At 38.4% G+C, this 24,676-nt stretch overlaps 2 protein-coding genes across 13 annotated transcripts in view; one reads left to right on the forward strand and one right to left on the reverse strand.

Moving 5' to 3' along the window:
- The first annotated feature begins 4,454 nt into the window (after positions 1-4,454).
- On the forward strand, positions 4,455-15,955 carry LOC109988679 (homocysteine-responsive endoplasmic reticulum-resident ubiquitin-like domain member 2 protein). The gene is made up of 9 exons (XM_020640237.3): positions 4,455-4,569; positions 5,026-5,334; positions 7,707-7,784; positions 12,394-12,507; positions 12,695-12,825; positions 13,700-13,813; positions 13,899-14,186; positions 14,635-14,743; positions 15,102-15,955. The coding sequence occupies exons 2-9, from the start codon at positions 5,188-5,190 to the stop codon at positions 15,267-15,269; spliced, it is 1,149 nt and encodes a 382-aa protein (XP_020495893.1). The 5' UTR covers positions 4,455-4,569; positions 5,026-5,187; the 3' UTR covers positions 15,270-15,955.
- A 1,347-nt stretch (positions 15,956-17,302) lies between these two features.
- Positions 17,303-24,676, reverse strand: part of LOC109988690 (sodium bicarbonate cotransporter 3) — a 40,495-nt gene continuing 33,121 nt past the window's right edge. For 8 of the 12 annotated variants that reach the window (XM_029278532.2, XM_020640259.3, XM_020640258.3 and 5 more), the window contains 8 exons: positions 24,402-24,563; positions 23,168-23,419; positions 22,892-22,960; positions 22,462-22,635; positions 22,053-22,190; positions 21,251-21,348; positions 20,160-20,276; positions 17,303-19,571 (listed from right to left, as the gene is read on the reverse strand). In XM_029278532.2, the coding sequence (XP_029134365.1) occupies positions 19,490-19,571; positions 20,160-20,276; positions 21,251-21,348; positions 22,053-22,190; positions 22,462-22,635; positions 22,892-22,960; positions 23,168-23,419; positions 24,402-24,563 (1,092 nt within the window). In that variant the 3' untranslated portion in view covers positions 17,303-19,489. Of the gene's footprint in view, positions 19,572-20,159; positions 20,277-20,887; positions 20,937-21,250; positions 21,349-22,052; positions 22,191-22,461; positions 22,636-22,891; positions 22,961-23,167; positions 23,420-24,401; positions 24,564-24,676 lie in introns of those variants that run through there. The other 4 variants (XM_020640261.3, XM_065948392.1, XM_029278533.2 and 1 more) reach the window with 4 other exon arrangements.

A 24,676-nucleotide genomic window follows, 5' to 3' on the forward strand; every position in this document is an offset into this window, starting at 1 on the left:
AAAAAAAGTTAAAGGAAAAAAGTAAACTAGTACCCATTAATGAAAATCGGACTGAAAACATTCATTATTTTCATTACTTGATTCTTAAGTCTTCCTCACTATGACGCCAAAGGGAAAGCCAGTATTGTCCGACAGTCATGACAAAACCAAAAAGACTAATCAGTCATATTATTCACATCACCTGTCATGTGTTAAATTAATTGTAAACTAAACAACAACCTCATTTAAATTCAAAGGCATCACATAAGGCGTTTGTGGATTTACACAGTCCGTTCACCGAGTTAAACTACCCTAATTAAACACTTTTTGTTAAAAACCCGTTGCTAAAATTGAAAATAGCGATACGGCTAGCAGCTTCATGCTATTTTAAGCTAACGCTAGTCCAAGTTCTTTTTTTACAGTCTATGATTCACACTCAGAGAGTAGTTTACCTTCAACTCATGTATTGTAAAGCAGTTAGGTCAGACAGTCGTATCTTCATCCCTTCCATCGTTCCCATTATCCTCCCAGTTCGGTATCTGGATGTCCTCCACCGCATTAGCAGTTAGCATCCTCACTATGACGCCCTCAAAAATAAGTTCTCCCTGGACTTACTGGATAATTAACCTCAACATTAAATGCGAGTTATTCACAAAATCCACCAGAAACTTGTGGAGTTAGTTTGACTTTTCTTAAACATTAAGTCGGAAATGCAACAATACAAACAAACTAATCAAAATCGCGATACAGGCATCAAAGGTTAACGGTCATCTAAAATAACGTCACTGTCAACGTCATTACGTAACCAAAACATTTTAATGATATATATATATATATATTTTTTTTTTTAAATGATAAGAAAATAAACTCAGTTGTGTTAAAATGAAAACGTGTTTTGCTGTATACAAACCAAAAGTATGCTCCTATCATAAAATCAAAATGGGGTTAGCTCAAATTGGTCCTATATTTTATGGCAAAAATAGACAATTTTTCTTATCTCAAAAATGAATTGCAACTGTTACAACCAGAAAGCAAGTAACCCAAAGATCTTTATAAATGCAATTGAACACACAAACAGACAAAGGAAACAAATTGCAACGTGACCTCATAATGAAAATGCATTGTGATCCTTGTTGTTAAAACCTCCTCCTTCCAGTGATCTATTCACGCCAATGAGTCATCAACTAAGGCACTCATTATGAACAGAGGGCATAAGAAGCATGTACAGTTCAATAGAAAATGAAACATTGCAACCTTGTTGAATAAAAGCTTATTATTTGCTGTGACTATTTTTGTCAAAGGTCAAATGTAACAAAATGTAATATTATATTAAAGTGACTCAGGATTTAGAATTGTTGAATGCTTGTAGCTATTCATTTTTTTATTTTAAATCAGCGAATGTGTATGTTTCCAAGCACAATTATTTATGTGACTTATTTCTCACATTAGAGAAAGAATAAATAATTCTGGATCAGTATGTTATCTTTGGACATCACCAAGGGCAGATAGACATACGAGACAGATATGTTCTATAAGCATCAATTCCGTTTTAGCCAGCCTGTTTGTTTGCCAATGAACAAAAAGATATGTGTATCAATGCTTAAAGTGCAGATTCAGTTAAAAGGAGACAGGGTCTGGGGCGCGCTGGTGGCACAGTGGCAGGGCGTGCGTCCCATGTGTTGAGACTCTCGTCTCGAGCGGTAGGCCCGGGCTCGCCTCCACCCGTGGCCCCTCTCCGCATGCCACTCCCCGCTCTCTCTCCCTGGCTTCCGACTCTATCCACTGTCCTCCCTCTGAATCAAAGGCACGAAAAAGCCCAAAATAAATCTTTAGAAAAAAAAAAGGAGACAGGGTCTTTATGATTTGTCATTCATCTTCTCTTCTCTTGTGCTCAATGAGGAATGAGAGATCAGAAAAATGTTAACACCTTCTACATTACCCACTTACCCACCGCTCTGAAGCCTTTCTTTTTTTGGCCAAATACCTTTTATTATCTATTGTTATTCCTATACATCATTTTCTCCCACTCCATTTTGAAAATAAGTGGCATTACAAATGGGAGGTTATCAGTTAAATATAAAATAACAAAACATTAAATAGTGTATTGTTCTATGCTGTTATCATTTTTTGTTTTGTTACAGATGGTCACTATTTAACTCTAGGTTGTTATATAAATATAGAACACTGAACTCATTTCAACCCTTTGAAAATATGTCAAACAGTGGCAATGGGTGTTCCATATTACAACATCAACCACTGTGAATATGAGGAATGCAGTGTGAAAAGCAGTCCTTTGTGAGCCAGAGTAAATGATGGATAAACACACAGGGAGAGGGAAATGAATGAAATTGAACATCTCTAATGCAGTACCACTAAAGCATTGCTGTACATCACTTTGTCAGCAAAGGTGTTAATATAGGGAAACAAACACAATGGATGTCACAAAGAGAGTGCTTCAGAGTGCTTTTTAAATGGAAAAAGCTTGTAACTCATGAAGCAACAAAGCAACCATCTCGTAGGATTCAAAGTTGAGACTCAGAGGCATGTATTCAGACTATGTGAGGAAACTGGAGCACCTGAAAGAAATATAGGTCAAGAGGTTAGATCATATGGTCCTCAGACCAGCTAGGGAGTCAAACATTGTAGATTTACTGGTAGCATTTCCCATTTTTCTGTACATTTGTTATAGTTTTCAGGACAGATTCACTCTTATGTTCCCAGAAAACAGATTGGCTGGCATGTAACACATGTTATCCTTTATTTTATTAGGAAGAACCTAGTGATATCGAGGTCTTTTTTCCAGGGGTGACCTGCAGCAATTCAATAAAACACAGAACAAGAAAAACATATAACACGGTTAAAATAATTCTAAATACATTAAGAAAACTCATGAACAGGTTAATAAGTAACACTTTAAAACAGTTGCAATTACTTTTCCTTAGTAGATCAGACACTAGCTCTTCTAAAAATGCAATATATAAGAGAAGGGAGCTAAGCCGTCATTTCAATATTGTTCCACAGAATAGACGAAGCACTTAAATCAGTCTTTCCTATTTCCATCCTAAGTGACCCAGTTTTGAGATCTGGTTGTTAGGCCTGATATGTCATGTAAGCAGGGAGTTTACCAACGAGTAGCCTGTAAATAAAAAGAATGCTGTGCCTCTTTCAATGATGACCCACGGAGCGATATTGGACACGTTGGTGAGTATACAAAATCTGTCACATGGAATAAAGAACACTATGTTATATGGCATCCATGGCATCAAGACAGATGCAGTTGCATCTGTATGAGCTCAAAGCAGCAGTACAAGGGCAGGATATATAATGGCATGTGCAGGACATGGCAGCCTGTAACCTTTTCTATTTAAGGGTCTACAAGGTCTCTTTTGTATGAATGTTGTATGAACCACAGGAAGAAGGCTAATTCAGAACAGATTAAACACAGGTTTTTTCCAGCGATGGTCACAGTTTAGCTGCAAACAATCCATACAACAAAACGCCATACGGTTATTTGGCATTGATTTTTCAGGTCACAGTTACATATTTGACTTCACGTCATTATATCTCCACACGAGTAATTTATTTCTGTGTTTATATAAGCCTACCTGTTACTTACGACAACAAATATTTTATGAGAAAGGACTGGATAGTGGCAGGGTTGTTCCTCTGTGCCAACACTAGATGGCAGTCAAATGGAATCACTTGAACACAAATAATCCCAATTAGTCAATTACTTATTTAGCTAGTGATATATGTTGTGTTGTTATTCCTGTTCATTTCCCTAGTTTAAGGTCATAAATGTGAGAATATATTTCATGAAAACATGCATGTTAAAATTCCCTATCCTAGAAGTTTAAAAGTCAAAGATACATAAACTGAAATTAATAGTCTTATTTAAACATTATCATCATTAAGCTTGTTTTTTTCTCCTTTTTTTGGAAAGGTGTTGAATTAAATGTGATCATTCTGATGTTTTTTAAGTTATGTCTTTTATTCTTTTTTACTAAAACACACCAACTTGTAAAAAAAGTAACAATTTAGAATTAGTCATAGCTACATATATATGGAGGACGAGATCTGACAGAAGTACAAATAAATACATAAATAAATGTATAAATAAATACTGGAATAAAAAAATAAAAAAATGAATAAATAAGTAAATAAATAAGAAAAATGAATAAATCAATAAAAACTGGTAAATAAATGCGACATAAATAATTAAATGTTATAAATGTATTTCTACATTTATTAATTTCTACATTTATTTATTTCCATATTTATTTATTTCTACATTTATTTATTTCCACATTTACTCATTTCTACATTTATTTATTTCTACATTTATTTATTTCTACTTCTGTCAGATCTCGTCCTCCGTTCATATATACATAAAAAAAAACCTTTATTATCATAACTGGATTGTGTGATGTATCTGCTGTAACTCACGTTTCTACCACTAGATGGCGGTAGTGAACTGTAAACATTCAATGTATACACCATTTTGAAATCCAACGAAGAAGACGAACACCCAGCAGGTTCAATCAAGGACTGGAGTTACGAGTAGGCTGTCACTGGGGCTGAACTAGGAAGGTAAAGTGAATTTAACACCATTTGGTTTAAGACGAATATATTTAGAAAAAGTGTTAAAGAAATGCTATCTAACGACTCTTTGGGTGTTAGTTGACTTGCGTTAGTATCAGAGAAGCTACTAAAGCTAACGTTAGCTTAGCAAGTATAATATCGCTCTCTAAACAGGGCTGGCTAGTTGTTTGCAAATGATAATTGTCCCACACCTTTAAGTTAATAACCAGGTCGTTATAATGTTGTAACAAAGTAATAGTAGTTGACATTAAATGGCTGGTCAGAGCGTTACTCAACGCATTAATGGCAGTAACGGATGTTTCCTTGTCAAATACATTGTGACGTCATACGTCATACATAAACCTTCATGCTAAACACTTAACACGTTTCTTGTCGGTTATATTACGCACTTATTCATGTGCTATTGTGCTCACTCTAAACTCGTGATTTCCTGTCATTCCTCAGGCTCCAGCTGTGTCCCGTTTGGACAAACTGCAGATTAGCATCATCTCACTTTACATAACATTATTGCTCCGATGGTGGCAACGAGGGATCAACTAGAAAATTACTAGAAGGTCTTGATCCAGAACCTTTTTCTTTTCCACCTGAGACAAATGGTTTTGTGTCATGGATCCAGGTGTTGTGGATGGTCTCGTTACCCTTGTCATCAGGGCACCCAACCAAAAGTACAATGACCAGACCATCAACTGTTGTCAGAACTGGACTGTGGAGAAGTTGAAAGCTCACCTGTCCGATGTGTACCCAAGCAAACCAGTGAGTATTTGACTGTAGTCCACTTAAATGATGAATGTATTCCGAGGCCTAGCTTTACACTTCAATAGTCCGAGCTATTATCCTCTGTCATGCAAATCAGCTAATCTCCTTTGTTAAATCACAAGGGACATTTACATCCAGTGCCTTGAGGTTGTGTAGCCTTTTTTGGGTTGTGTTTTTTTGGAGTGAAACAAAACAAACTGATTACAGAAACATGTGACTAATGTTCCCTTCCTGGCAGAACCCATTAGTTACTTTAGCTGTGTTTCCACAGAAAGCAGCCATGGGCCTGTTAAACCAGCTATGTTGAAGTCCACACTAAATACTACATTGAAACTATTTAGTTTATAACTTAAATGTTGTTATTGTTTACTTGCACCACAGAGACATAATGTTTATCTTGACTAGTAGGACATCGGGTTCAAACTAACCAGAAATGACTTTTTCACTACATGTCACCACCTTTTTAATGCAGTATTCTAACAGCTGAAAATCACTTCCGTTAAAAATGTTTCACAACATACAGAAATGAAAAAGAAAAATATCACAAAGCGTTATGATTAGGTGATAACCAAAGCCTACACCCTTAATCTACAGCCTGTGTAAAATAACCATGAGTGATGATGGATGTAATTATCTCCACACATGGAGAAAGAAAATAAGAATAAAAAATTCATTGTGCATTTCTGAGAGATGTAAACTTTCACAAAGAATACACTGCCAACAAAAACCAAATAGCTGGTAAAACCATCTGCTCCTCCTCATCCTCCAAGCTATTCCACCTTTCAAAAAGATACACCCTGACATCTGTATTTTACAGAGGACTTCACACCTACTAGGAGCTCAATGTAAGATTTAAGCTGAAACCTATGCCTATGTTGGAACTCACTCAGCTGGTGCAACATCTCAATTGTTAGTAGTGTGTAAATGTCATCCTAAATTAGAAGTAACGTTCAAACTAGTCTATGTTTGAATTTACACATAGGGACTGATAGTTATCTCCAGCCCACTGTTGTTTGCATTTATGACAAGGTCTTTGACAAGTTACCATGGAAGAGCTTCACATATTTAAACACATTTGCAGAGGTAATAGCCATGTTGTAAAAAAGTCATCTCTGCTCCTTAACATGTTTATTACTTTGTGGCGCATCACCTGTAATATATAACTTAGATTTAACTGTACTGGCCTTGTTTTAATATGTTATACAATAGTAAAATTCATAGCCACTGCTCCCTCTGAGCTCTGTAAATATTTAAGCATTGTATGGCAACAAAGCTCTGTGGAGTACTTAAGCAAACATGATGCTGAGAAACTCGAGCCACCCCCTTTCCATCCCGACTTTTTAAATGTACTACACAGAGACTACACCTTTTCGGGTTATATTAAACACAGTGGGACTTTATTTAGACCGTGTTCCCAGAGGTAGAAAAGCAACGAATATCTCCTAAATTCCCTAGGACCTGTGTAAAGTTTCCTCAGTAGAAATCCAGCTTTTGTATAGATAAAAGAGCAGGACAAACAGGGAGCCCTGCTAGTGATGGTATCTATGAGCTTTGTGGAGTTTGAACCCTAATGTGTTTTTTGGTGTTCATCTCAGAACCAGGGTTGAAAAGTGGACTCTTTGACAGAATAAAACCTCAAAAACAACCATTACATGTTGAACTTGTCTTTTAATCTTCATCTGTAAATCGCATTACAGTTATCATTGAAGGAACAAACCATTAACCTTTTTCTACTCATCAGCATTGTAAGGATTCCTGCCGACTGCCTTCCATAGTAGTTGCAGCTGAAAATGCCCATAGTTTTAGAGTGTTTACCACCTGCTTTGATGAGCTACATATCTAATTTAGCTGCCATTCTTCTCTTCTCAGGACTTGTTCTGATGTAATCATTGTATACACAAAGAGACAAACAGCTCCCTTATGAAGCGTCAGAGTTCACCTCTGTTAGGATGTGTTTGTGTTATTTGACATGCATACATTAACAGAGACATATTTAGAGGCAAAATGAATCTAGAATAAAAGGTCCACATCTCTAATTCCTGAATGGACGAGCAGTGAATGTGGGCTTAAAGAGGAGGCACTCTGACCTCTTTTTCCTGCAGGTGTAATCCACTGTTAAGACCTATTCATCCCAATTAAGGTCAATGTGATGTCATCCTTGTCACTCACTCACTCACTCACTCACTCACTCACTCACTCACTCACACACACACAAAATCTCTATCTTAAATATAGGGGTCATGATCTATATTTCCTCATCAGTATCATTAATACTAACTTGACATTTTGAATTTCATTACCTTAAATGTTTTTGCTGATAAATAATTATCTCTTTTGACCCTGTTAAAAGTTCCATTTTGTATTTTCAGAGCTCAAAAGACCAGAGGCTGGTGTATTCTGGGAAGCTGCTTTTGGATCACTTCACCTTAAAGGACGTACTCAGAAAGGTAAGTTCTGGGGCAGCGGTAGCATAGTGGTTAGTGCCTCATGTATGGTGGGTCTGGTCCCCCGAGTGGACGGCTTGGGTTGGAAGTCGACCTGTGGCTTCTTTCCCGCTTGTCCTCCCCTCCTACCTCTCTCCTGTATTTCTGACTCTCTCCACTGTCCAATGTCAAAATGATACTAAAGCTAACAAGAAGCACAAAGCTCCAGTAAGACTTGATGGCCAGAAGTATGCTGTTATGTGGTGGAAAGGAAACCCTAATGCTACAATGACATTTTAGACGATGATGTGCTTCTTATTTTGTGGCACTTTGGGGGAGACCCTCTCCTGTTGACACATGGAAATGACCTCATGCTCACATAAAGAAAATGTCTGCTCAGGAGTAACTGGACTGGCCTGCATAAAAACATTTCCTCAACCCCATTCATCATCTTTGAACTGCAGTGTCCCATGAACTGTGAGTCAGGCCTCGTGCAAAAATTCAAAGTCCGCAGAAACACAGCTTCTCCTACCTCCTCCTGTTAGCTGTAGCATTAGCTGCATGTAACGCTCGGTTCTAGCCCCCCTCGATAAAAATTTGTCAGTCTGGCGTCATTGTCAGTGTGAGATCACTGATCTAAGCCCATTGGCTCGTTGTGGCAAGCCCAGCAGCTCATGTTGAAATTTCCGAGAAGCGTGCTGAGCAACTGACCAATAACGATAGAGTGGATCGGCAGACCAATCAGAGCAGACTTGGCCATGTGGGGTCTAACAGTGTGGGCTCAACAGAGTGTAGCTGATGGACTCAGAGTGTAGAGGGAGCAAGGAGGAGCAGTTCATGAAAACAGACACTTTTTTCAAACTTTATCTATTGTGAACGTACAAAAGTAGGTACATAGATTAAATATACAACCCCAAAAAGGGCATAATGTGGGCTCTTTAAGCCAGCAGAAATAGATTACAAAAGTAAGATACAAACCAAAATGTCCACTCCAAAGAATATACATATACACAATAATACACATAAACAAACAAGTACATAAATAAATGTTCATAAAAGTAGAGGAGAAATGAAAATCATAAATAAAAGTTGTAATCATAAAGAAATAAATTCTAATCCACTCTAAGATATCATGTGTCAAAGTACAGGTGCAAAGTCAACCCCAGGGAAAAATGGTGCATGATCTTGGTCTGCGCCCAAATTAAAAATCACTCTCTATTGCATTAGTAAAGCCAGTCCAGGTCTCCATCTTGTTGTGAAAGTTTCCTTTTGGAGTCTTATTTGGTATGTAATTTGTTCCATTTGATAAATGTCCCAAACTTTTTGGATCCATATATTGTAAGTGGGAGGGTCTGGTTTCACTCAGACATGTTTTGATGTGATGATAACATGTGGAGTTTGTGTTTATCCTAACATTGATAGGCTCCTAAAATGAAAGCTAAGTTGAGCTTTTTATTTCATGAAAAGGTAAACGGAGAGATATAAACCTGCACTTAAGTTACCATTAAGTGTTTCAGGTGGCATCACAGCGGTCCATAAGAAAACATGAATGTACAATTTATGGTCAATGAGAGCATTTCATTTGCACTTTGTTTTCTTCTGAATGGAGTTTTGAAAATGTTTTTATCCCCAGTTTATCTGCTTTGGTGAGTTGCAACAAGGCCACAGCAATAGTCACTATCAAACGGGATCTCACGTTTCTCTGAAATTGTCATCATTAAAGAGTTTTAAACGTTCATCAATTCAAAATGTATTGATGTATCGATTTTCTGACTCACTTGACTCAGGCGAACTCCCTCCTTCATTTAACCAGGCCTGCATCTCTCTTTTGTTGAAAAAAGATAAGGACCCGCTAGATTATGCCTCCTACAGGCCCATATCATTGTTAAATACGGACGTGAAGATCCTTACTAAAGCGCTGGCTCGCAGGTTAGAGGATGTCCTCCCCTCCGTCATATCCCCTGATCAAACTGGGTTTATAAAGAATCGGTATTCATTTTTTAATATTCGTCGACTATTCAACATTTTGTATTCCCCCGAACATGGTGAGTCTGAATGTCTTCTCTCTGTCGATGCTGAAAAAGCATTCGATCGAGTAGAATGGGACTATCTCTTTAAGACACTTAAAAAATTTGGTTTCGGCTCTGTTTTTTGTTCTTGGATTAAACTACTTTATACCTCTCCCTCTGCCTCTGTATTAACTAACAACCATTACTCAAAAAAATTCGTCTTACACAGGGGGACATGGCAGGATTGCCCTCTTAGCCCACTCCTTTTTGCTATTGCCATAGAGCCACTTGCGATAGCTATTCGTAACAATAGTAAAATACAGGGGATATACAGGGGAGGAGTCGAGCACAAGGTCTCTCTTTATGCAGATGATTTACTCATTTATGTTTTGGAACCAGCGTCGTCCTTACCGGAAGCCCTCGCCTTATTTGAACTTTTTAGTCAGTTTCCAGGATATAAAATTAATTTTAATAAAAGCGACTCTTTCCAATTAGCAAAGAAGCCCTGAGACTTAACCTTACCAACCTTCCATTTAAGGTGGTGACAGACCATTTCTACTATCTTGGAATTTGTGTCACAAAACAATTGAGACATCTGTTTAAACATAATTTCCTATGTTTATTTGACCAAGCTAAACAGATTTTGTCCAAATGGTCCCCTTTATCCCTGTCTCTCATTGGTAGAATAAATTCAATTAAAATTACGCTTCTTCCAGAATTTTTGTATCTTTTCCAATGATTCTTGTCCCAAAGACTTTTTTCAAATCTCTTGATTCTTTAATCACGTCCTACATCTGGAACGGCAAGTGCCCTCGATTACGTAAAGCCTTTCTTCAACAACCAAAGCAGACTGGTGGAATGGCTCTGCCTAATTTCCAGTATTATTACTGGGCAGCTAATATTCGCTGTATGATGTATTGGGTGCACTTTCATCTGGAACCGTCATGTCCTGTCTGGGTAATGATGGAGGTCTATGTTAGTGCTCCAATATCCTTGCCCACCCCTTTGGGTGCTGCACTTCCACTAGCCTGTGATTTTCCTAAAAGTAATCCCTTAGTAAAACAGTCTCTGCACATCTGGACCCAATTTCGAAAACATTTCGGACTGCAGACCTTTTCATTGCAAAGCCCGATTGCAGCTAATCACCTCTTTGTCCCTTCGACTTCTGATGGTGTATTCAAGATTTGGCACAATAAAGGCTTGAGATGTTTTGATGATCTGTTCTTTGATAATCAGTTTGCATGTTTCTCTCAGTTAAGTGACGCCTTTGGTATCCCTAGAACGCATTTTTTTTTTCTTTTTTTTACAGATTAGGCATTATGTACAGGGTTTAATTCCACTGTTCCCTTCTAAACCACCTGTCAATCCTATTGATACATTTCTCTCTGTCAAACCAATGTCAAAAGGGATAATGTCTAACCTATACAACCTTATTTCTAAGTTGCATTGTCCCTCTATGGCTGCTATCAGAACAGCTTGGGAACAAGACCTAGGCTTTACTTTTTCGGACAACATATGGGATTTAATCCTTAAACGTGTGCACTCTTCTTCCTTGTGTGCCCGTCATGCTCTTTTGCAGTTTAAAGTAGTGAATCGCATTCATATATCTAAAACCAAATTGGCTCGCATGTATCCTGATGTTGACCCTACTTGTGATAAATGTAAAGGTGCTCCTGGCTTGCTCGTTCACATGTATTGGTCTTGTCCCGCTTTAGCTCAATTCTGGACATCATTTTTCCAAACTATGTCAGAGATACTTCACCACCAATTTCTGCCATACCCTTTGACTGCTATCTTTGGCATATCTCCAGATTCAGACCTGCCAAAAGCAAAACTCAATGTCCTGGCCTTTATGTCTTTCCTGGCCCGGCGAGCAATTTTACTTAAGTGGAGAGACCCTATCCCGCCGTCCTTGTCGCACTGGATCAGAGATACAATGACCTATTACTGTTTTTTTTTTTTCTTTCCTTATTTTTCTTGGTATGATTTATTTGTTTTTGTAAAGTTCTTTATTTTCTTTTTTTCTTTTCTTTCTTTCTTTCTTTCTTTTTTCTTTCTCGTCCAAGTATTTTGTTGGGTGGGGGGGTGGTAGTTTGGGGTGTGTTACTGCATCCTATATACCAACATAACTCTTAAATGCAACTCGGCTTCCTTTAGAGTTCGCAGGAAGGACTGCCCTTATCTGTACAGATGTGTTTATTGTTGACCTTGACCTTTTATTATTCAGAATGTGACTTCTAGGTACAGCTGTGGTTGTTTGTCGTCTGGATTAGGCTTGTCTCATTTTTGGATGTTTTGTGACATGTATGAGTGTTTTTGTTAAAGGTGGGTGGGGGGAAGAAAAGAAAAATATTTCCCTGTACAGTAAAAGCTATTTTCTGTTATTATCTTTCAATAAAAAGAGCGTTGAAAGAAAATGTATCGATGTAAGTCAGATAACCTGAATCTGAATCTTTTTATTCTTAAATTTCAGCTTTTCAAAGCAAATTGTTTTAAAAGTCTACTCAGAACAGTTTTGAAGTAATCGATGACGCACACAACAGTTACAGAGTTGAGAAGTGTATCTGCTTTGAACCTGCATTACCTGTGCTCTGTTTGATAATGAGCTGCTTTGACTTCCACAGCAGGATGAGTACCATATGCTCCATCTGGTGTGCGCCTCAAGAACCCCTCCCAGCTCCCCGAAGCCCCCCCGCAGCCATAGTAATAAGCCTCAGGAGAGCTCGTCCGGTCCCACGGTAGGTCAGCCACACACTCATCACACCTTCCCATTCATTTCATCATCCACATATTCCCTTTCATCACCCAGCTCTCTCCTGTTATCTACATTTCCCTGAGGATTAAAGAGGCATCATTTGTCTTTCATCCAAAAAGGATCATTAACCATGACTTATATTTTGGAACTCTTTTTTTTTCTGGTTACAGCCACCGCAGAACTCTACTGGTTCTTTCACTGGTCAGCAAAGCAGGCCATATCCAGCAGAGAGCCTTGATGGACTCAGACAGAGAACTGGACACTTTCCAGATCTGCATATGTATCCACAATTTATGCACAGGTAAGCCTTTGGACTGCTGAAAGTTTGGTAACTACTGCAGTGATAGTTAGGGTACTTAACTGTTAACTTAACTTGACTTAACTGATGTAGAAAGTAGAGACAAGAAAACATATTTATATTTTCATTTCATTGTACAGTGTTTTTTGTATTATATCTTCGCTTTAATACAGTGTATAGCTTCTGTACAGTTTTTTTTTATTTACTTAACTTTTTTTCTTATAATGCTATTTTATTTTATATATGATTTTAACTTTTTTGTAGAAGCTGACTCAGGGAGAAATGCACAAAAATTCCAATGTACCTGTACTGTCCTGTACCTGTGCAGATGGCAATAAACATCTACTCTATTCTGAACTGAGCAAATTTACTACAACAAGAAACTTAGGACAAATAACACAAGAAGAAGTCAAAGTGTTCCTAGCTTGTCCTACGGTTCAAGAATCGGGTCTGAATCAGAGCAAAAACATTTTTATAGTTTTTAAATCACTGTTGCCAGCTTCTTTGAACCATTCATATTTGTAACGAGATCGGTTTGTGGTGTTAAGTGCAACATTTTGAACAATATACTTTACATCTCCATGTAGTTTGCTAGCTCACCAAGACAGTTGGTGTTGTATTGTCAATACAGTTCAAACGTGGAAGTCAACCGGAGGACCATCACTGTAAAGTTGTGATGTCACAACTTAGCAGAAAATGTGTTGAGACCATTTCTGAGTACAGGCAGTATGCACTTTTCTATTTATTTACAATATATGACTGAAGCACTTTCTACAGTAAGGGTCTTTAAAGTTAAAAACATGAGAAATGCGTGTGTGTGTGTGTGTGTGTAGCATTGTAAATGTAACTGTTCTAACTTGACTTGCTTTCTTTCCAGCTGGAATCAGTACCCCCCGCAGACATTTCCTGCAACAAACACGCCTGCTTACTACAACCCCATGACACTGATGTGGTGGCAGCAGCTTTACGCCCAGCAGTACTACATGCATTAGTAAGTTCTCTTCATGTTTGTGTCCCTACTTTTCCCCTGAATGTTGACTGAAGTAATGTTTTTTTAACTTCTCGTCCCCCGGCAGTCACTTACTGGCTGCGTCCTCTCAGCACCTGCTGCCAGAACAGCCCTCTCCTCAGTTTAACCAGCACGATCCTCTGGCCCAGCTGCCGCAGAGAAATCGCCGTGGCAACCCTGAAGTTCAGATGAACGCACAGGGAGGGGAGATCATGAATGAGGAGGAGCTAAACCGAGATTGGCTGGACTGGGTGTACACATTTGCACGCACTGCAATCTTACTGAGCGTAGTTTACTTCTACTCGTCCTTCAGCCGATTCGTCATGGTGATGATGGCCATGCTGGTGCTCTACCTGTGAGTGCTTAGAATATTTGACCCATGAGTTTTACAAGCACCTCAGATAGATTTTAACTTTAAAGGAAACCCAGTGTTATCTCACAAATATACTTGACATGATGCTCTAAGTTTCTGTTTTATGCAGCATTTAAGGGTATTTGTATTACACCTATGCAGCTGGAAGGCAGCGCTCAAATAAATCAGTGATAAATTAAATGTTTAATCCACCAAAGGGATGGAATCTGATAAGTTTCTTGTTGTAATTACTCCTTAAAGGTGTGTGTAATTAGGTTTATGGAAAGTTGTCAGAGAACCAGGCTGACTAAGGTTGTAATTTTGGGCCAAAATATATATTTTTTTCTGTACCACAGCCGGGACAACTCAAGTTTTACTCAGATGAAAGGATAACGTTTTATGAACACTGTGGAAACTTTGTAATCTTATTTTTTTTATTTCTGTTTTTAAGACATCAAGCCGGCTGGTTTCCCTTTAACTTGGAGAATGAACTCTTTCCTGACAGAGCCAATCAGGATGAGATGGAGGCAGAGCTGCATAACCTGGACTTACAAGAAATGGTAGCTACCTTTGATCTGTTTCAGTTTTAAGAGTCTGCAGCACAAGCCCTTCAAGCTTCCAGATAACAATACTATGACATCAAAACAATAACACTTAACTGCAGATCCAAATCCAATGCATTAAATAGTGTTTAAAGTTCAATTGAAAACAGGTAGAGTATTTAAAAAAATGTTAAACCCATTAAACAACAATATTCAAGGTTTATTTTTTCTCGACTTGCAAAAAAAAATTACTTTTGATGATCTCAATTCAACAACAAATTGTCAATTTAAAGTTGTTACTATGGGTCGTTACATTTGTAAAACATACTGTGTCTCCCTTGATTGTCCTCTTCTAATTTGACTTTATCCTTTGCAGGAAGGACTGATGGATGACGGCTCGGATGACGATGGGGAAAGCGGCGAGGAAGGAGTAGATGATCCCAACAGCGGCCCCCACACGGGCTTCCTGTCCTCCACGTGGTCCTTCATCATCACCTTCTTCATGTCACTCATCCCTGAGGGGCCGCAGAATGCTGCAAACTGAACCATGAGCCACTACAGATCTCCACTGGGACACGTTTTCTTTTCTCTGTAACAGGAGGACATATATCCTACCTGCTTGGGGAAACTCCTCCTATAACAATGCAGTGTTATATTTTTCCCGTTTTTCCACTTTGTTACAAATCAAGGACTTTGAGCCAAGACACAAACGACTGATTTCATCTGTAAAAAAAGGAAATGGTCCCTTGATTAGGATTCCCTTTGTCTGCAGAAAGACAAAAAACAACATAATTTTTAGTTAGCCTGCTACATGCGAGGAGTGCTAGTGATGCCTTGTAAAAAATAGTTGTAAATTCGTTATTTGTGTCACTTATAAAATAGGGACAACGGCACATGTATAAAGTGAAACCGATATAGCACTACTTTTGCTTAACCTGATTTTGTTTCCTTTAAGAAATTGCGTTATTTGTTGAAATAGTTTAATTTTTATTGTAAAGATTTTTTGTTACATTTGCTGTATCCAAATAAGGCAACTTCAAAAAAGGCAACATAAGTCCAAAGGCTGAACCTGAGCGAATAAATGAAACATGTAGCGTCTGTGATAACTTAACATGTGTTTATAAGATGTGTCTGAACTCTTTGTGTGTGTTGTGCTGATGACAGTGTTGCTGGAGCAGAGTGAAACAGTGTACCACTTGTTCTCTCCAAGAGTAAAGAAGAATTACCTTCTATTGTCTGCTTGTTACATGAAGCATTGCATCACTTCACAGTTCATGTTGGACCAAACCAAACAAATGTCTTGGTAAGAAGTATAAACATTATAAGTCAGTGGAACTTGGGTCAAAACAATTTTTTCTTTTTACAATTTAATCGTACATACTTTATTAATCCCTGAGGGAAAATCAGGTTTACACTGTTATTGAGAGACATCCTTGTCACACACACAAACAGGACCTATGGACATGCATTAAATGAGCGATGTCAGAGTGCTACGCAGGGTGCTACCCAGGGTTGGGTTTTCGGGAAGTAACCAGTTCAGCAACCAGACCAACTTCCATATACCGCACCGGGGCTTGAGCCCTCTGATTCCCAACCTGAGTCCCTACAGACTTTGTTTGATTTCTTTCAAGCGGAGGAGCTGAGATCTTCACCCATGGCCATGTCCTTTACAATGAATGACATCCTGTCCCTACAGGCTGCTAAAGCGAGGTAGTCAGCCCTGAGAGACAACAGTTGAATCTTACTGTATTGCTGACAGACTATTGATGACTAAAGGATAATATCAGTCATCTATAAAAAAAAATATTTATTATTAGAAAATCTGAGCAATGCATAGCAGACTTACGTGTCAAATAATTCCTTGCTTTTTGTTTGTGTTGCCAAATCAAAGTTACGCAATAGCGATCTTGAAAAGCCAAAAATGATAAAGTCTCACTTACATAGATTTCAGGACTACGTTGACTTATTTTAAATGATTCTGAATATGTCAGAAAATGTGTGTTTATGTTCAAACCACCTATCTGTATTAACCATTATTTCTTACTATCTACACTAAAGCTCCTCCAAGTCTAGATATAAATGAAAATAAAAACTTTTTGCAAGCAAGATGGCACACAAAGTTATCTCTAAAGATGACACAATGTCTGTGGAAAAGACGGTACAGTGTGGAAATGTTACTTTTCAACACTTGTTCTGGCTCTCTCTCCTGTAAGATAGATCTCTGCTGCCACCCTCTGTCTCCAACATGAAATAGATCCAAGGTTTAGAAACAGAACTGGGCCTTCTCATTGCATCTTCACTGGTCTGACTGGAACTTTTCCAATGCTGGATATTTAAAAGATAGATTTAAAGTATATGGAGTACAAATATATGCCCTTATTTTAGTTATCACCTAAACATTTCCATTGGGAAGATTGTTTTTTGAGAATTCTGACCAAGATAATTTAGCATTTTACAGTTTGAAAATAAAATATAATAAAATATACCTCTCCTCTTAAACTATGAGACACACACAACTTAAATAGGATCATACTCTCCTATAGAGCTGTAATTCAAATGAAGACAGAAAAAAAAAAATCACCATGTATTCACTTTTATTGCTTTGCACAAATTGGCCATGACACAAAGGTCATTGTTCAAGGATGCTGTGTGCTTCATTGATGCTATGTGTCTGTACAGCACAACAAATACATTTGTACTGAGTGATAAAGGGTCAAATCTCCACCCTCTATGTTGTTGACATCCACCCTTAAGAGCTAACATAATTAAAATGATGTCATGTGAAAATAGGGCATTTTCCATCAAAATAAACACTATTATTATGAAATTACATGACTGGTGGATGTTCACTTCATTGTGATGTTCACCAGATCAGATGACTCACATTGTATATCAAATGGTCCATACAGTATGTTTAGGGAAATAATCATTTGTGTAAAAACAGATGTTTGGCAGAATGTTACTGACTCCATTTCTGTTGTTGACGGTACAATCATTTGACATTCACTGATCATTAAAAAAAAACAGTACCTCAATATTGATTACAGAGCTTTAAATGTGAGCATATACTAGAGCTGTGACAGTAAACAGACACACACTGACTTTAGAGTTACATATGCATGGAAGATAAATTACATTGTTTAAGTCAGTGGCTCAGACTACCACCTTCACACAGATGCTAATTAACACTACAACAGATATGATGGGCCGTTTACTGCTTCACTCTTGTACAATAATGACAGTCTGTCTTTGGCATTTATGTGCCACCTTGTGTATACCTGTACATCCGTTCTGAACACAAGATAAATAACCAGCTTTGACAAGGCACGCAAGCTAATGTCCGTATTTGTCACTGTAGCTACACACAGACAGAGCTGATGAAACGCACAGAAATCATCTCACTAGTTATTATCTGCCTGAACAGTAGCCACATTCATGAGTCCATACTCTGCACAGTATGGGATACTTATTGCTAAAAACACGACTGCACGTAGCAAAATAAGAACAACTTCATAGAATATTCTATTTTTTTTTACATTTACTGTAGAAATATTTTGCATAAAATGATTTGCAGCGCGAAACATCCAGATTTATCTCTACACTGCACACAGACACATCAACACCAACAATAATACAGACAGTATAAAAAACAGGCGCAACTATCTCATTAATATTCTCTTTTTTACTTTGCACCTTTGCTATGGTTTATGATTTACAGACTTTATTAAAACAGTTGCGACACCAGCGATGAGAGGTGGGCAGTTAATTATCGCCACCTTGTGACAAAAATATCAAGTGACCAGAGTCAGAAATCGTTCAAGATTCCTGAGTTCTTTAACTGATGTTTGCACTACAGCTCTAGAGATACGGTGAGAGGAGGAACCTTTTTTTATTTTTAAAATCATTAATACGCTATACTCTGTTTTAGGTAAGAAACTATACTGGCAAAGTGCTTCCTGTACAGTACAGACTTCATATGGCCTCTTATGTAGGGTTTCTACTATGTTACATATGAAAATATTAGAGCTTAAATACAAACATACATACTGAAGTTTCTATAACTTCACATACAATATTAACAGTGAGGTTTACAGTGAAATAACTGAACTTGAACATAACTGAAGTTATGAGCAGCAATATCAATACTGAGTTCTCTCACGCACACCAGAGAGATGATCCAGTTCTACAAAGATGTATGAATTAGTAGTGTGGTGTAGTACTGTCTGAATGTGTCCTTGTTTTGGTTTGTGTATAAAACAGTACCAAATCAATTATTAAATATAATCCACTGGCAGCAACAGTACCTGTATGGCTTTCATCTAATGAGTTTCTATCTAATGTAAAACCAAAGAAACAGTGCAGGTAAACACATGGTGCATGAATAACATACCAGAAACAGTAAAATAAAATTAAAATATACAGAAAAATTCTGTTCCAAGATCCCCACCAGTGAGGCCTGTTCCTTTGGCATCTGTGGTTTTAATGGGTGACATGTTTGCAGGAGTTCCTAAACAGTGAGTGTCGGTGGGCAGTAACTGCAGAATTCCTTCATTCCTCAAAGATGTGCCCTCTGCAGGAAAACGATGCAGCCGTCTGCACACCTCGAGACTTGTCTGGAGTAGGACTTACAGTTCTGGGGGGCCGCGCCTGCTGCTCTGAAGAAGGGCACGCTGCAGCAGCCCCCTCGGACCATCAAGATGGTACCCGTCAGTGGGAGAGAGTGTTGTGTGGGAGGAGGTGTCAGGAGGGGATGAGGGCCTCTGATCACAGGAAGGCCTCGGCAGTGGAACTTCCTCCTGGTATATCTGGGCTGACATCAACTCTAACACAAGCCACCTTTTCCTGACTGAATAGAGAAGATGAGGGACAAGATGATCATTTAAATGTATGGTGGTGTTTAAGGGTGAAGGACAACGGCTATTGTTCATTTTTATTAGCTGGAGGAGTGATATTGGCAATTTGAACAAAATTTTTGTCTCCAAACAGATGGCCTAGGTCCAAATCTGTCCTGTGGCTCCTTTCCCGCATGTCATTCCCCACTTTATCTCTCTCTCTCAGATCACTGACTCTATACACTGTCCTATCACTACATAAAGGCATAAAAAGCCTAAAAATAAACCTTCATTTCAATTTTTTTTATTTTTTTAAGTCTGAGGACCTAAAGGACACAAAGCCCAACCCAGATCTGTACTAGTACAGTTTTAAACTGTGATACTCGAGACCATAAAGAGCAAAGACTAAAGGCACTAAAACAAACATTCATTCAACATTTAGAAATTCAGCATTAGATATCATAATCTTTGATCTTCCAGGCAGCTTTGTTTACTTCCCTACAGTATAAAAACGCCTGTGGTAATATGATGTTTTTTTAATTATCAAATATGAAGTTTGGGGGGGGGCTCTGGAAGAAACCTCCAGGAGATGGCATAGCTACCTTCCACTACGTTTCTCAGGTTGGACACATGACTCTGCACTCGAGTTCACTGCTTTCCACGCTGCTGTTTTGGCCATTTCATCAGAGATATTTACAACCAAGGGGTCATATTTACAACTACACACACACACACACACACACACACACACACACACACACACACACACACACACACACACACACACACACACACACACACACACACACACACACACACACACACACACACACACACACACACACACACACACACACACACACACACACACACACACACACACACACACACACACACACACACACACACACAGAAAACAGCAAGTAGATGTCAAACCACATGGAGTCAGTGCAGGACAGTTCAAACAAGCAGACACAAACATGCAGAGTTAAAATAAAAGAACAGCACAAGTTCCAGACACACACACAGTCCATGTTCTAATGTATAAGAAATGTGGGATTATAGCTTTACATGTGAGTTATCATGGTATGACTGCACATTTTCACAAAGTTAGATAACGATAAAGTTATTTCAACAAGACATACATTTTCTTAAAGGCCCTCAAAATAAAACCCAACAGCACACAAAGCAGCAGGTTTAAAAGCCAGTGATTGTGTTTTTAAATCGCTGAGTGACAGTTTTTGCCATGCGCTGACTGTCTGGGTATCAGTGAGGTTAGAGCGCAGCCATGTGGGTCAGATGTGTAGCATCAGACACACAGCCCTGCTACCTCTTCTTCCATTGGGAGGCTGTGGGTCACTAGTCCTATTCTGTAAGATCTGTTCAAGATGGACATAATAACACAAAGCTGACTGACACTGTCATGATTATCATTGTCAGTTGTACATGGCCCTTGTTTATTATTTACTTTCCTTTTAATGCTGATAAGGGAACTATGTACTTGTGATGTCCAAAAAACATTTTGACCATTATAAAATGTTTTTTGCCTCTTTAAAAGACTCATACTACAAAATAATACAAAATAACCACATACCATATATAACTAAAAATAGAAAACACTCTTTAAAATAAATACAATCCATTTAATAGAGATCCAGGCCTCAAAGTGTGCCTCATATGGAGCATCACTCACCTTCCTGAGAGTGTTTTCACTGGGATTTTGAGCAGGTCAGAGCCTTCATAGCCGACCTTCAGTCCCATGTCTTCCTCCTGCAGTCGGGACTCTTTTTGCTGAATGAAAATTTGTATTGGAAGCATTAATCTCGACAATAGCTGTCAATGCAATAAGGCACAACAAGGGAAAAACACAAGAATGAGTTTACGACTGTAATTTTCCTCAGGATGTTCTATGAGGTTTTATTGCTCCATAGTCACTCGTATATTAAATTGGCTGTTATGAGTCTCATGTGGTGATGTTTGTTAGTCAAAATGTCCCTTCCTTACATGGCAATGCTGTTTGATATCCACAACACAAATATTTCAACGTTATTTACAGGTGTTTATGCAGCCAGACTCACACCTTGTATTATAAAATGATCAATGACCTGAAACCTGACTGAATGTGTTGAGCACTCTTCATTTGGATCCTACTGAGAAGACCTGGCAGCTCTGTTTACAAATGTAGTATGTTTCATTCTTCTTAATATTAAACTGTTAACAGTGCAAGTTTAAACAGTGCGTTGGACTGTACAAAAGGCAGTCATGCAGGATTTTTTACACATGTACATATAAAACAAATCACCTAGAAGTCTTAATCTGTTCTGTTTTCCCCATTTTAGAAGTTGGAGACTTGTCATAGTAGAACATTAACACTTAATTATAAAAAAAAGGCTAGTACAGTGATCCAGTCAAGAAAAGAAAAACTAAAAATGTCTCATATGTCTGCATGAATTACAGACATATCAGACAAGATATCAATAAATAAATAAGTTTACCAGCTTTTCCCGAGCTTTCTTTTTCTTGTCATCTTCTTTCTTCTTCTTACTCTCTGGAATCAAATCATCAAGCCAGCTCAGCTCTCTCTTTGTGAAGAAAAAGTCCAGAAGCTTTCGGATAAAGACCAGCGCCAAAACCTGAAGACATGCAGACAATAGATGTATTAAAAAAAGCATTAACATCATAAAAACTTAATATAATCAGGGAAAACACAGGGATTGTAAATCAGTACATTTAAAAACTTCCTACATCAAAATCAATGTTATTTATGTATCATGGTGATAAAACAAATGAGATTTATTCAAAGTACAGATACAATAATTCTCTCCCATGAGTTGTGTCAGCCTAGAGTGAACTTAAAGATCTCATTTAAAGTATAAAATGTGCGACAGTCTTTAAAACCATTACCATCATGGGAAACACAACTGCTGCTGCAGAGGCCTTGATGACCCAGAGCAGCACTAAACAGGTGAGCTGCACCAGGGTGAAGATGTGGACCTTCCACAGTGGCACGTAGCGCAGGTAGATCAGGTCTGGCTGGTGCTTGGCGGGCATACCGAACAGCTTTATCCTGTCAAAGAACTGCAGAGAAAACCAGAAAATAAAAGCAGCTCAGTGAAGCTGGAGAGACGAGGGGTGACAGGGAGAGGGGGAATAATTCAATCCATTATTCAGAAGAAGGAATACATTTGACAAAAGCCCTTTAGGGTTCTGAATTACGATCAAAGGTTTGGAAGCACAAGAAGCACATTTATCTTCAGCAACGGTTCATGACTGCCATTTCTGTTCAGAATAAAAGGGTATATTATCTTCAAAGAGCAGCAGAGGAGAGTCTTACTTGAATGCCTTTGAGGGAAGAGACACCCATGTAGAGAAAGACTCCATACAGGACTGGCATAGGAATAAACTGTGAGGGGCAGAAATGAAGTGACAGGAGAACTACAGCATTAAATCACAACTCACAGGAAATGAGAGGAAAGCTGCTGCACAGGTCAAATTTCGTGAAAACGTTCCAAATTATTCACAAAACTTGGCCACAAATTAATGACTTTACTTATTTAGGAAGGTTTAAAACGAGAGGCTGTATTATTCCAGCATTTCTTGCATATCTCACCTTAAGCACTGAGGTCATAAATACAGAACAACCCATGAGAACAAAGATCATGAATCCAGTGACCCGCTGCTCCCTGATACCCAGGAACTTGGGCTGCTCTCCTGGCGCGGAGCAGCCAGACTCCACTTTCAGGCTGTTAACGTGGGAGATTGAGAGGACAGTTGCTGCCACAAACCATGGCAGGCCCATGATCGAGCACACACCCAGCATCACTGCCACGATCAGCAAGTCCAGGTGATAGCCACAGCCTTTCTGTGGGGAGATAAAGACAGCAAGAAAGTCTGAAAGCCAGCTCAGCAGCCATGGTTATCTCCTGTGGAGCAAATGTAATCCTTCAGAAAAAAAAAACAGAATTAGATTAAGAATCATAATCTGTTGAAGATCAAATTTGAACATAATGTTCCTGGAATCTCGGGTTTGCTATTCTTGCCTAATTAATTTTCCTGGTGGACTCAATTTATTTTTAACACAGTAACACTGTAAAACCCTAAGGCATACATTTAGGCATAATACTTCAGAAAAAGGCTGACAGAGATTATAGTTTGATGTAAGAGTAGAAATAAAGACTACAGAATATGTATACTATACACAAGGATGACAGAAAGGGACAGAGATAAATGAGACACAGAGTATTAAGGAGAGAGAGACAAAACAAGAAGCAGCTTGGATTATCCTAAATGGTCCTCATTGCACTGGTTGCATGTTCGATTCCTGATCCTGATGCTGTCTGGTGCATGTCCTCCCCCACTCTCTCTCCCCACATTTCCTCTTATCCCCTAACCATCCTATCTAATAAATGTCAAACAGACAAAGAAAATACTCTTTAAATTGTGGTTTGTGGTATATTATCACTGTAGTAATTGCAAGCTTTTAAATTATTTTAGTGTATATATTTTATTGTTCTTTTTGCTTTTTTATTGATTTTATTTTCTGTAGTAGCTTTATCTCATTTCTTGTTGTTTATCATGTATGTATGTTTTCTCGGCATCATTGTAAATGAGAGTCGCCCTCAATGATCGCTCCAAGAACTTAAATAAAGGTTGATGATGATATATTTCATTTGCAACAACTTTTCCTTTTCAGGTAAAGAAACCTTATTCAGGGACTGGGATAAACCCTTCTACCCTTCTAGGAGGTCCAGTCCTGTAGGAACCTCCACCTTGAAAAACTTTTAAAATGATGTGTATCTGGATACTACATCACCAGAAGTATATGTCCTCAGGCAGGTGCTGACCTTGAGCTTGTGCTCCTTGCGGTTGATGATGACCGCAGTAATCTGTTGGTCCATAAAGATGAGGATGGTGCACAGCAAGGCAGGCAGCACTGCCACCAGCAGCGTCCACCAGGGATTCTCTCCTAACGGGTCCATCAGCCAGCCTCGGTTCTTTGAAGTTGGCTATGAGGAAAATGCAGCAATAGGCTATATTTAAAATACTAGGCAGACATTTGCCAACTTTCTTTGTATTTTTTAAGTACTTCATTTAGATATTTGCTTACAAATTAAATTAA

The sequence above is a fragment of the Labrus bergylta genome, chromosome 19 (assembly GCF_963930695.1).
Source record: "Labrus bergylta chromosome 19, fLabBer1.1, whole genome shotgun sequence".
Taxonomy (NCBI): domain Eukaryota; kingdom Metazoa; phylum Chordata; class Actinopteri; order Labriformes; family Labridae; genus Labrus; species Labrus bergylta.

Bases quoted from the DNA above. Each gene is read 5' to 3' on its own strand.
- LOC109988679 (XM_020640237.3), top strand. From the start codon at position 5,188: ATGGATCCAGGTGTTGTGGATGGTCTCGTTACCCTTGTCATCAGGGCA. The intron at 5,335-7,706 runs GTGAGTATTTGA...TTGTATTTTCAG, and splicing joins ATGTGTACCCAAGCAAACCA to AGCTCAAAAGACCAGAGGCT. The intron at 7,785-12,393 runs GTAAGTTCTGGG...TGACTTCCACAG, and splicing joins TAAAGGACGTACTCAGAAAG to CAGGATGAGTACCATATGCT.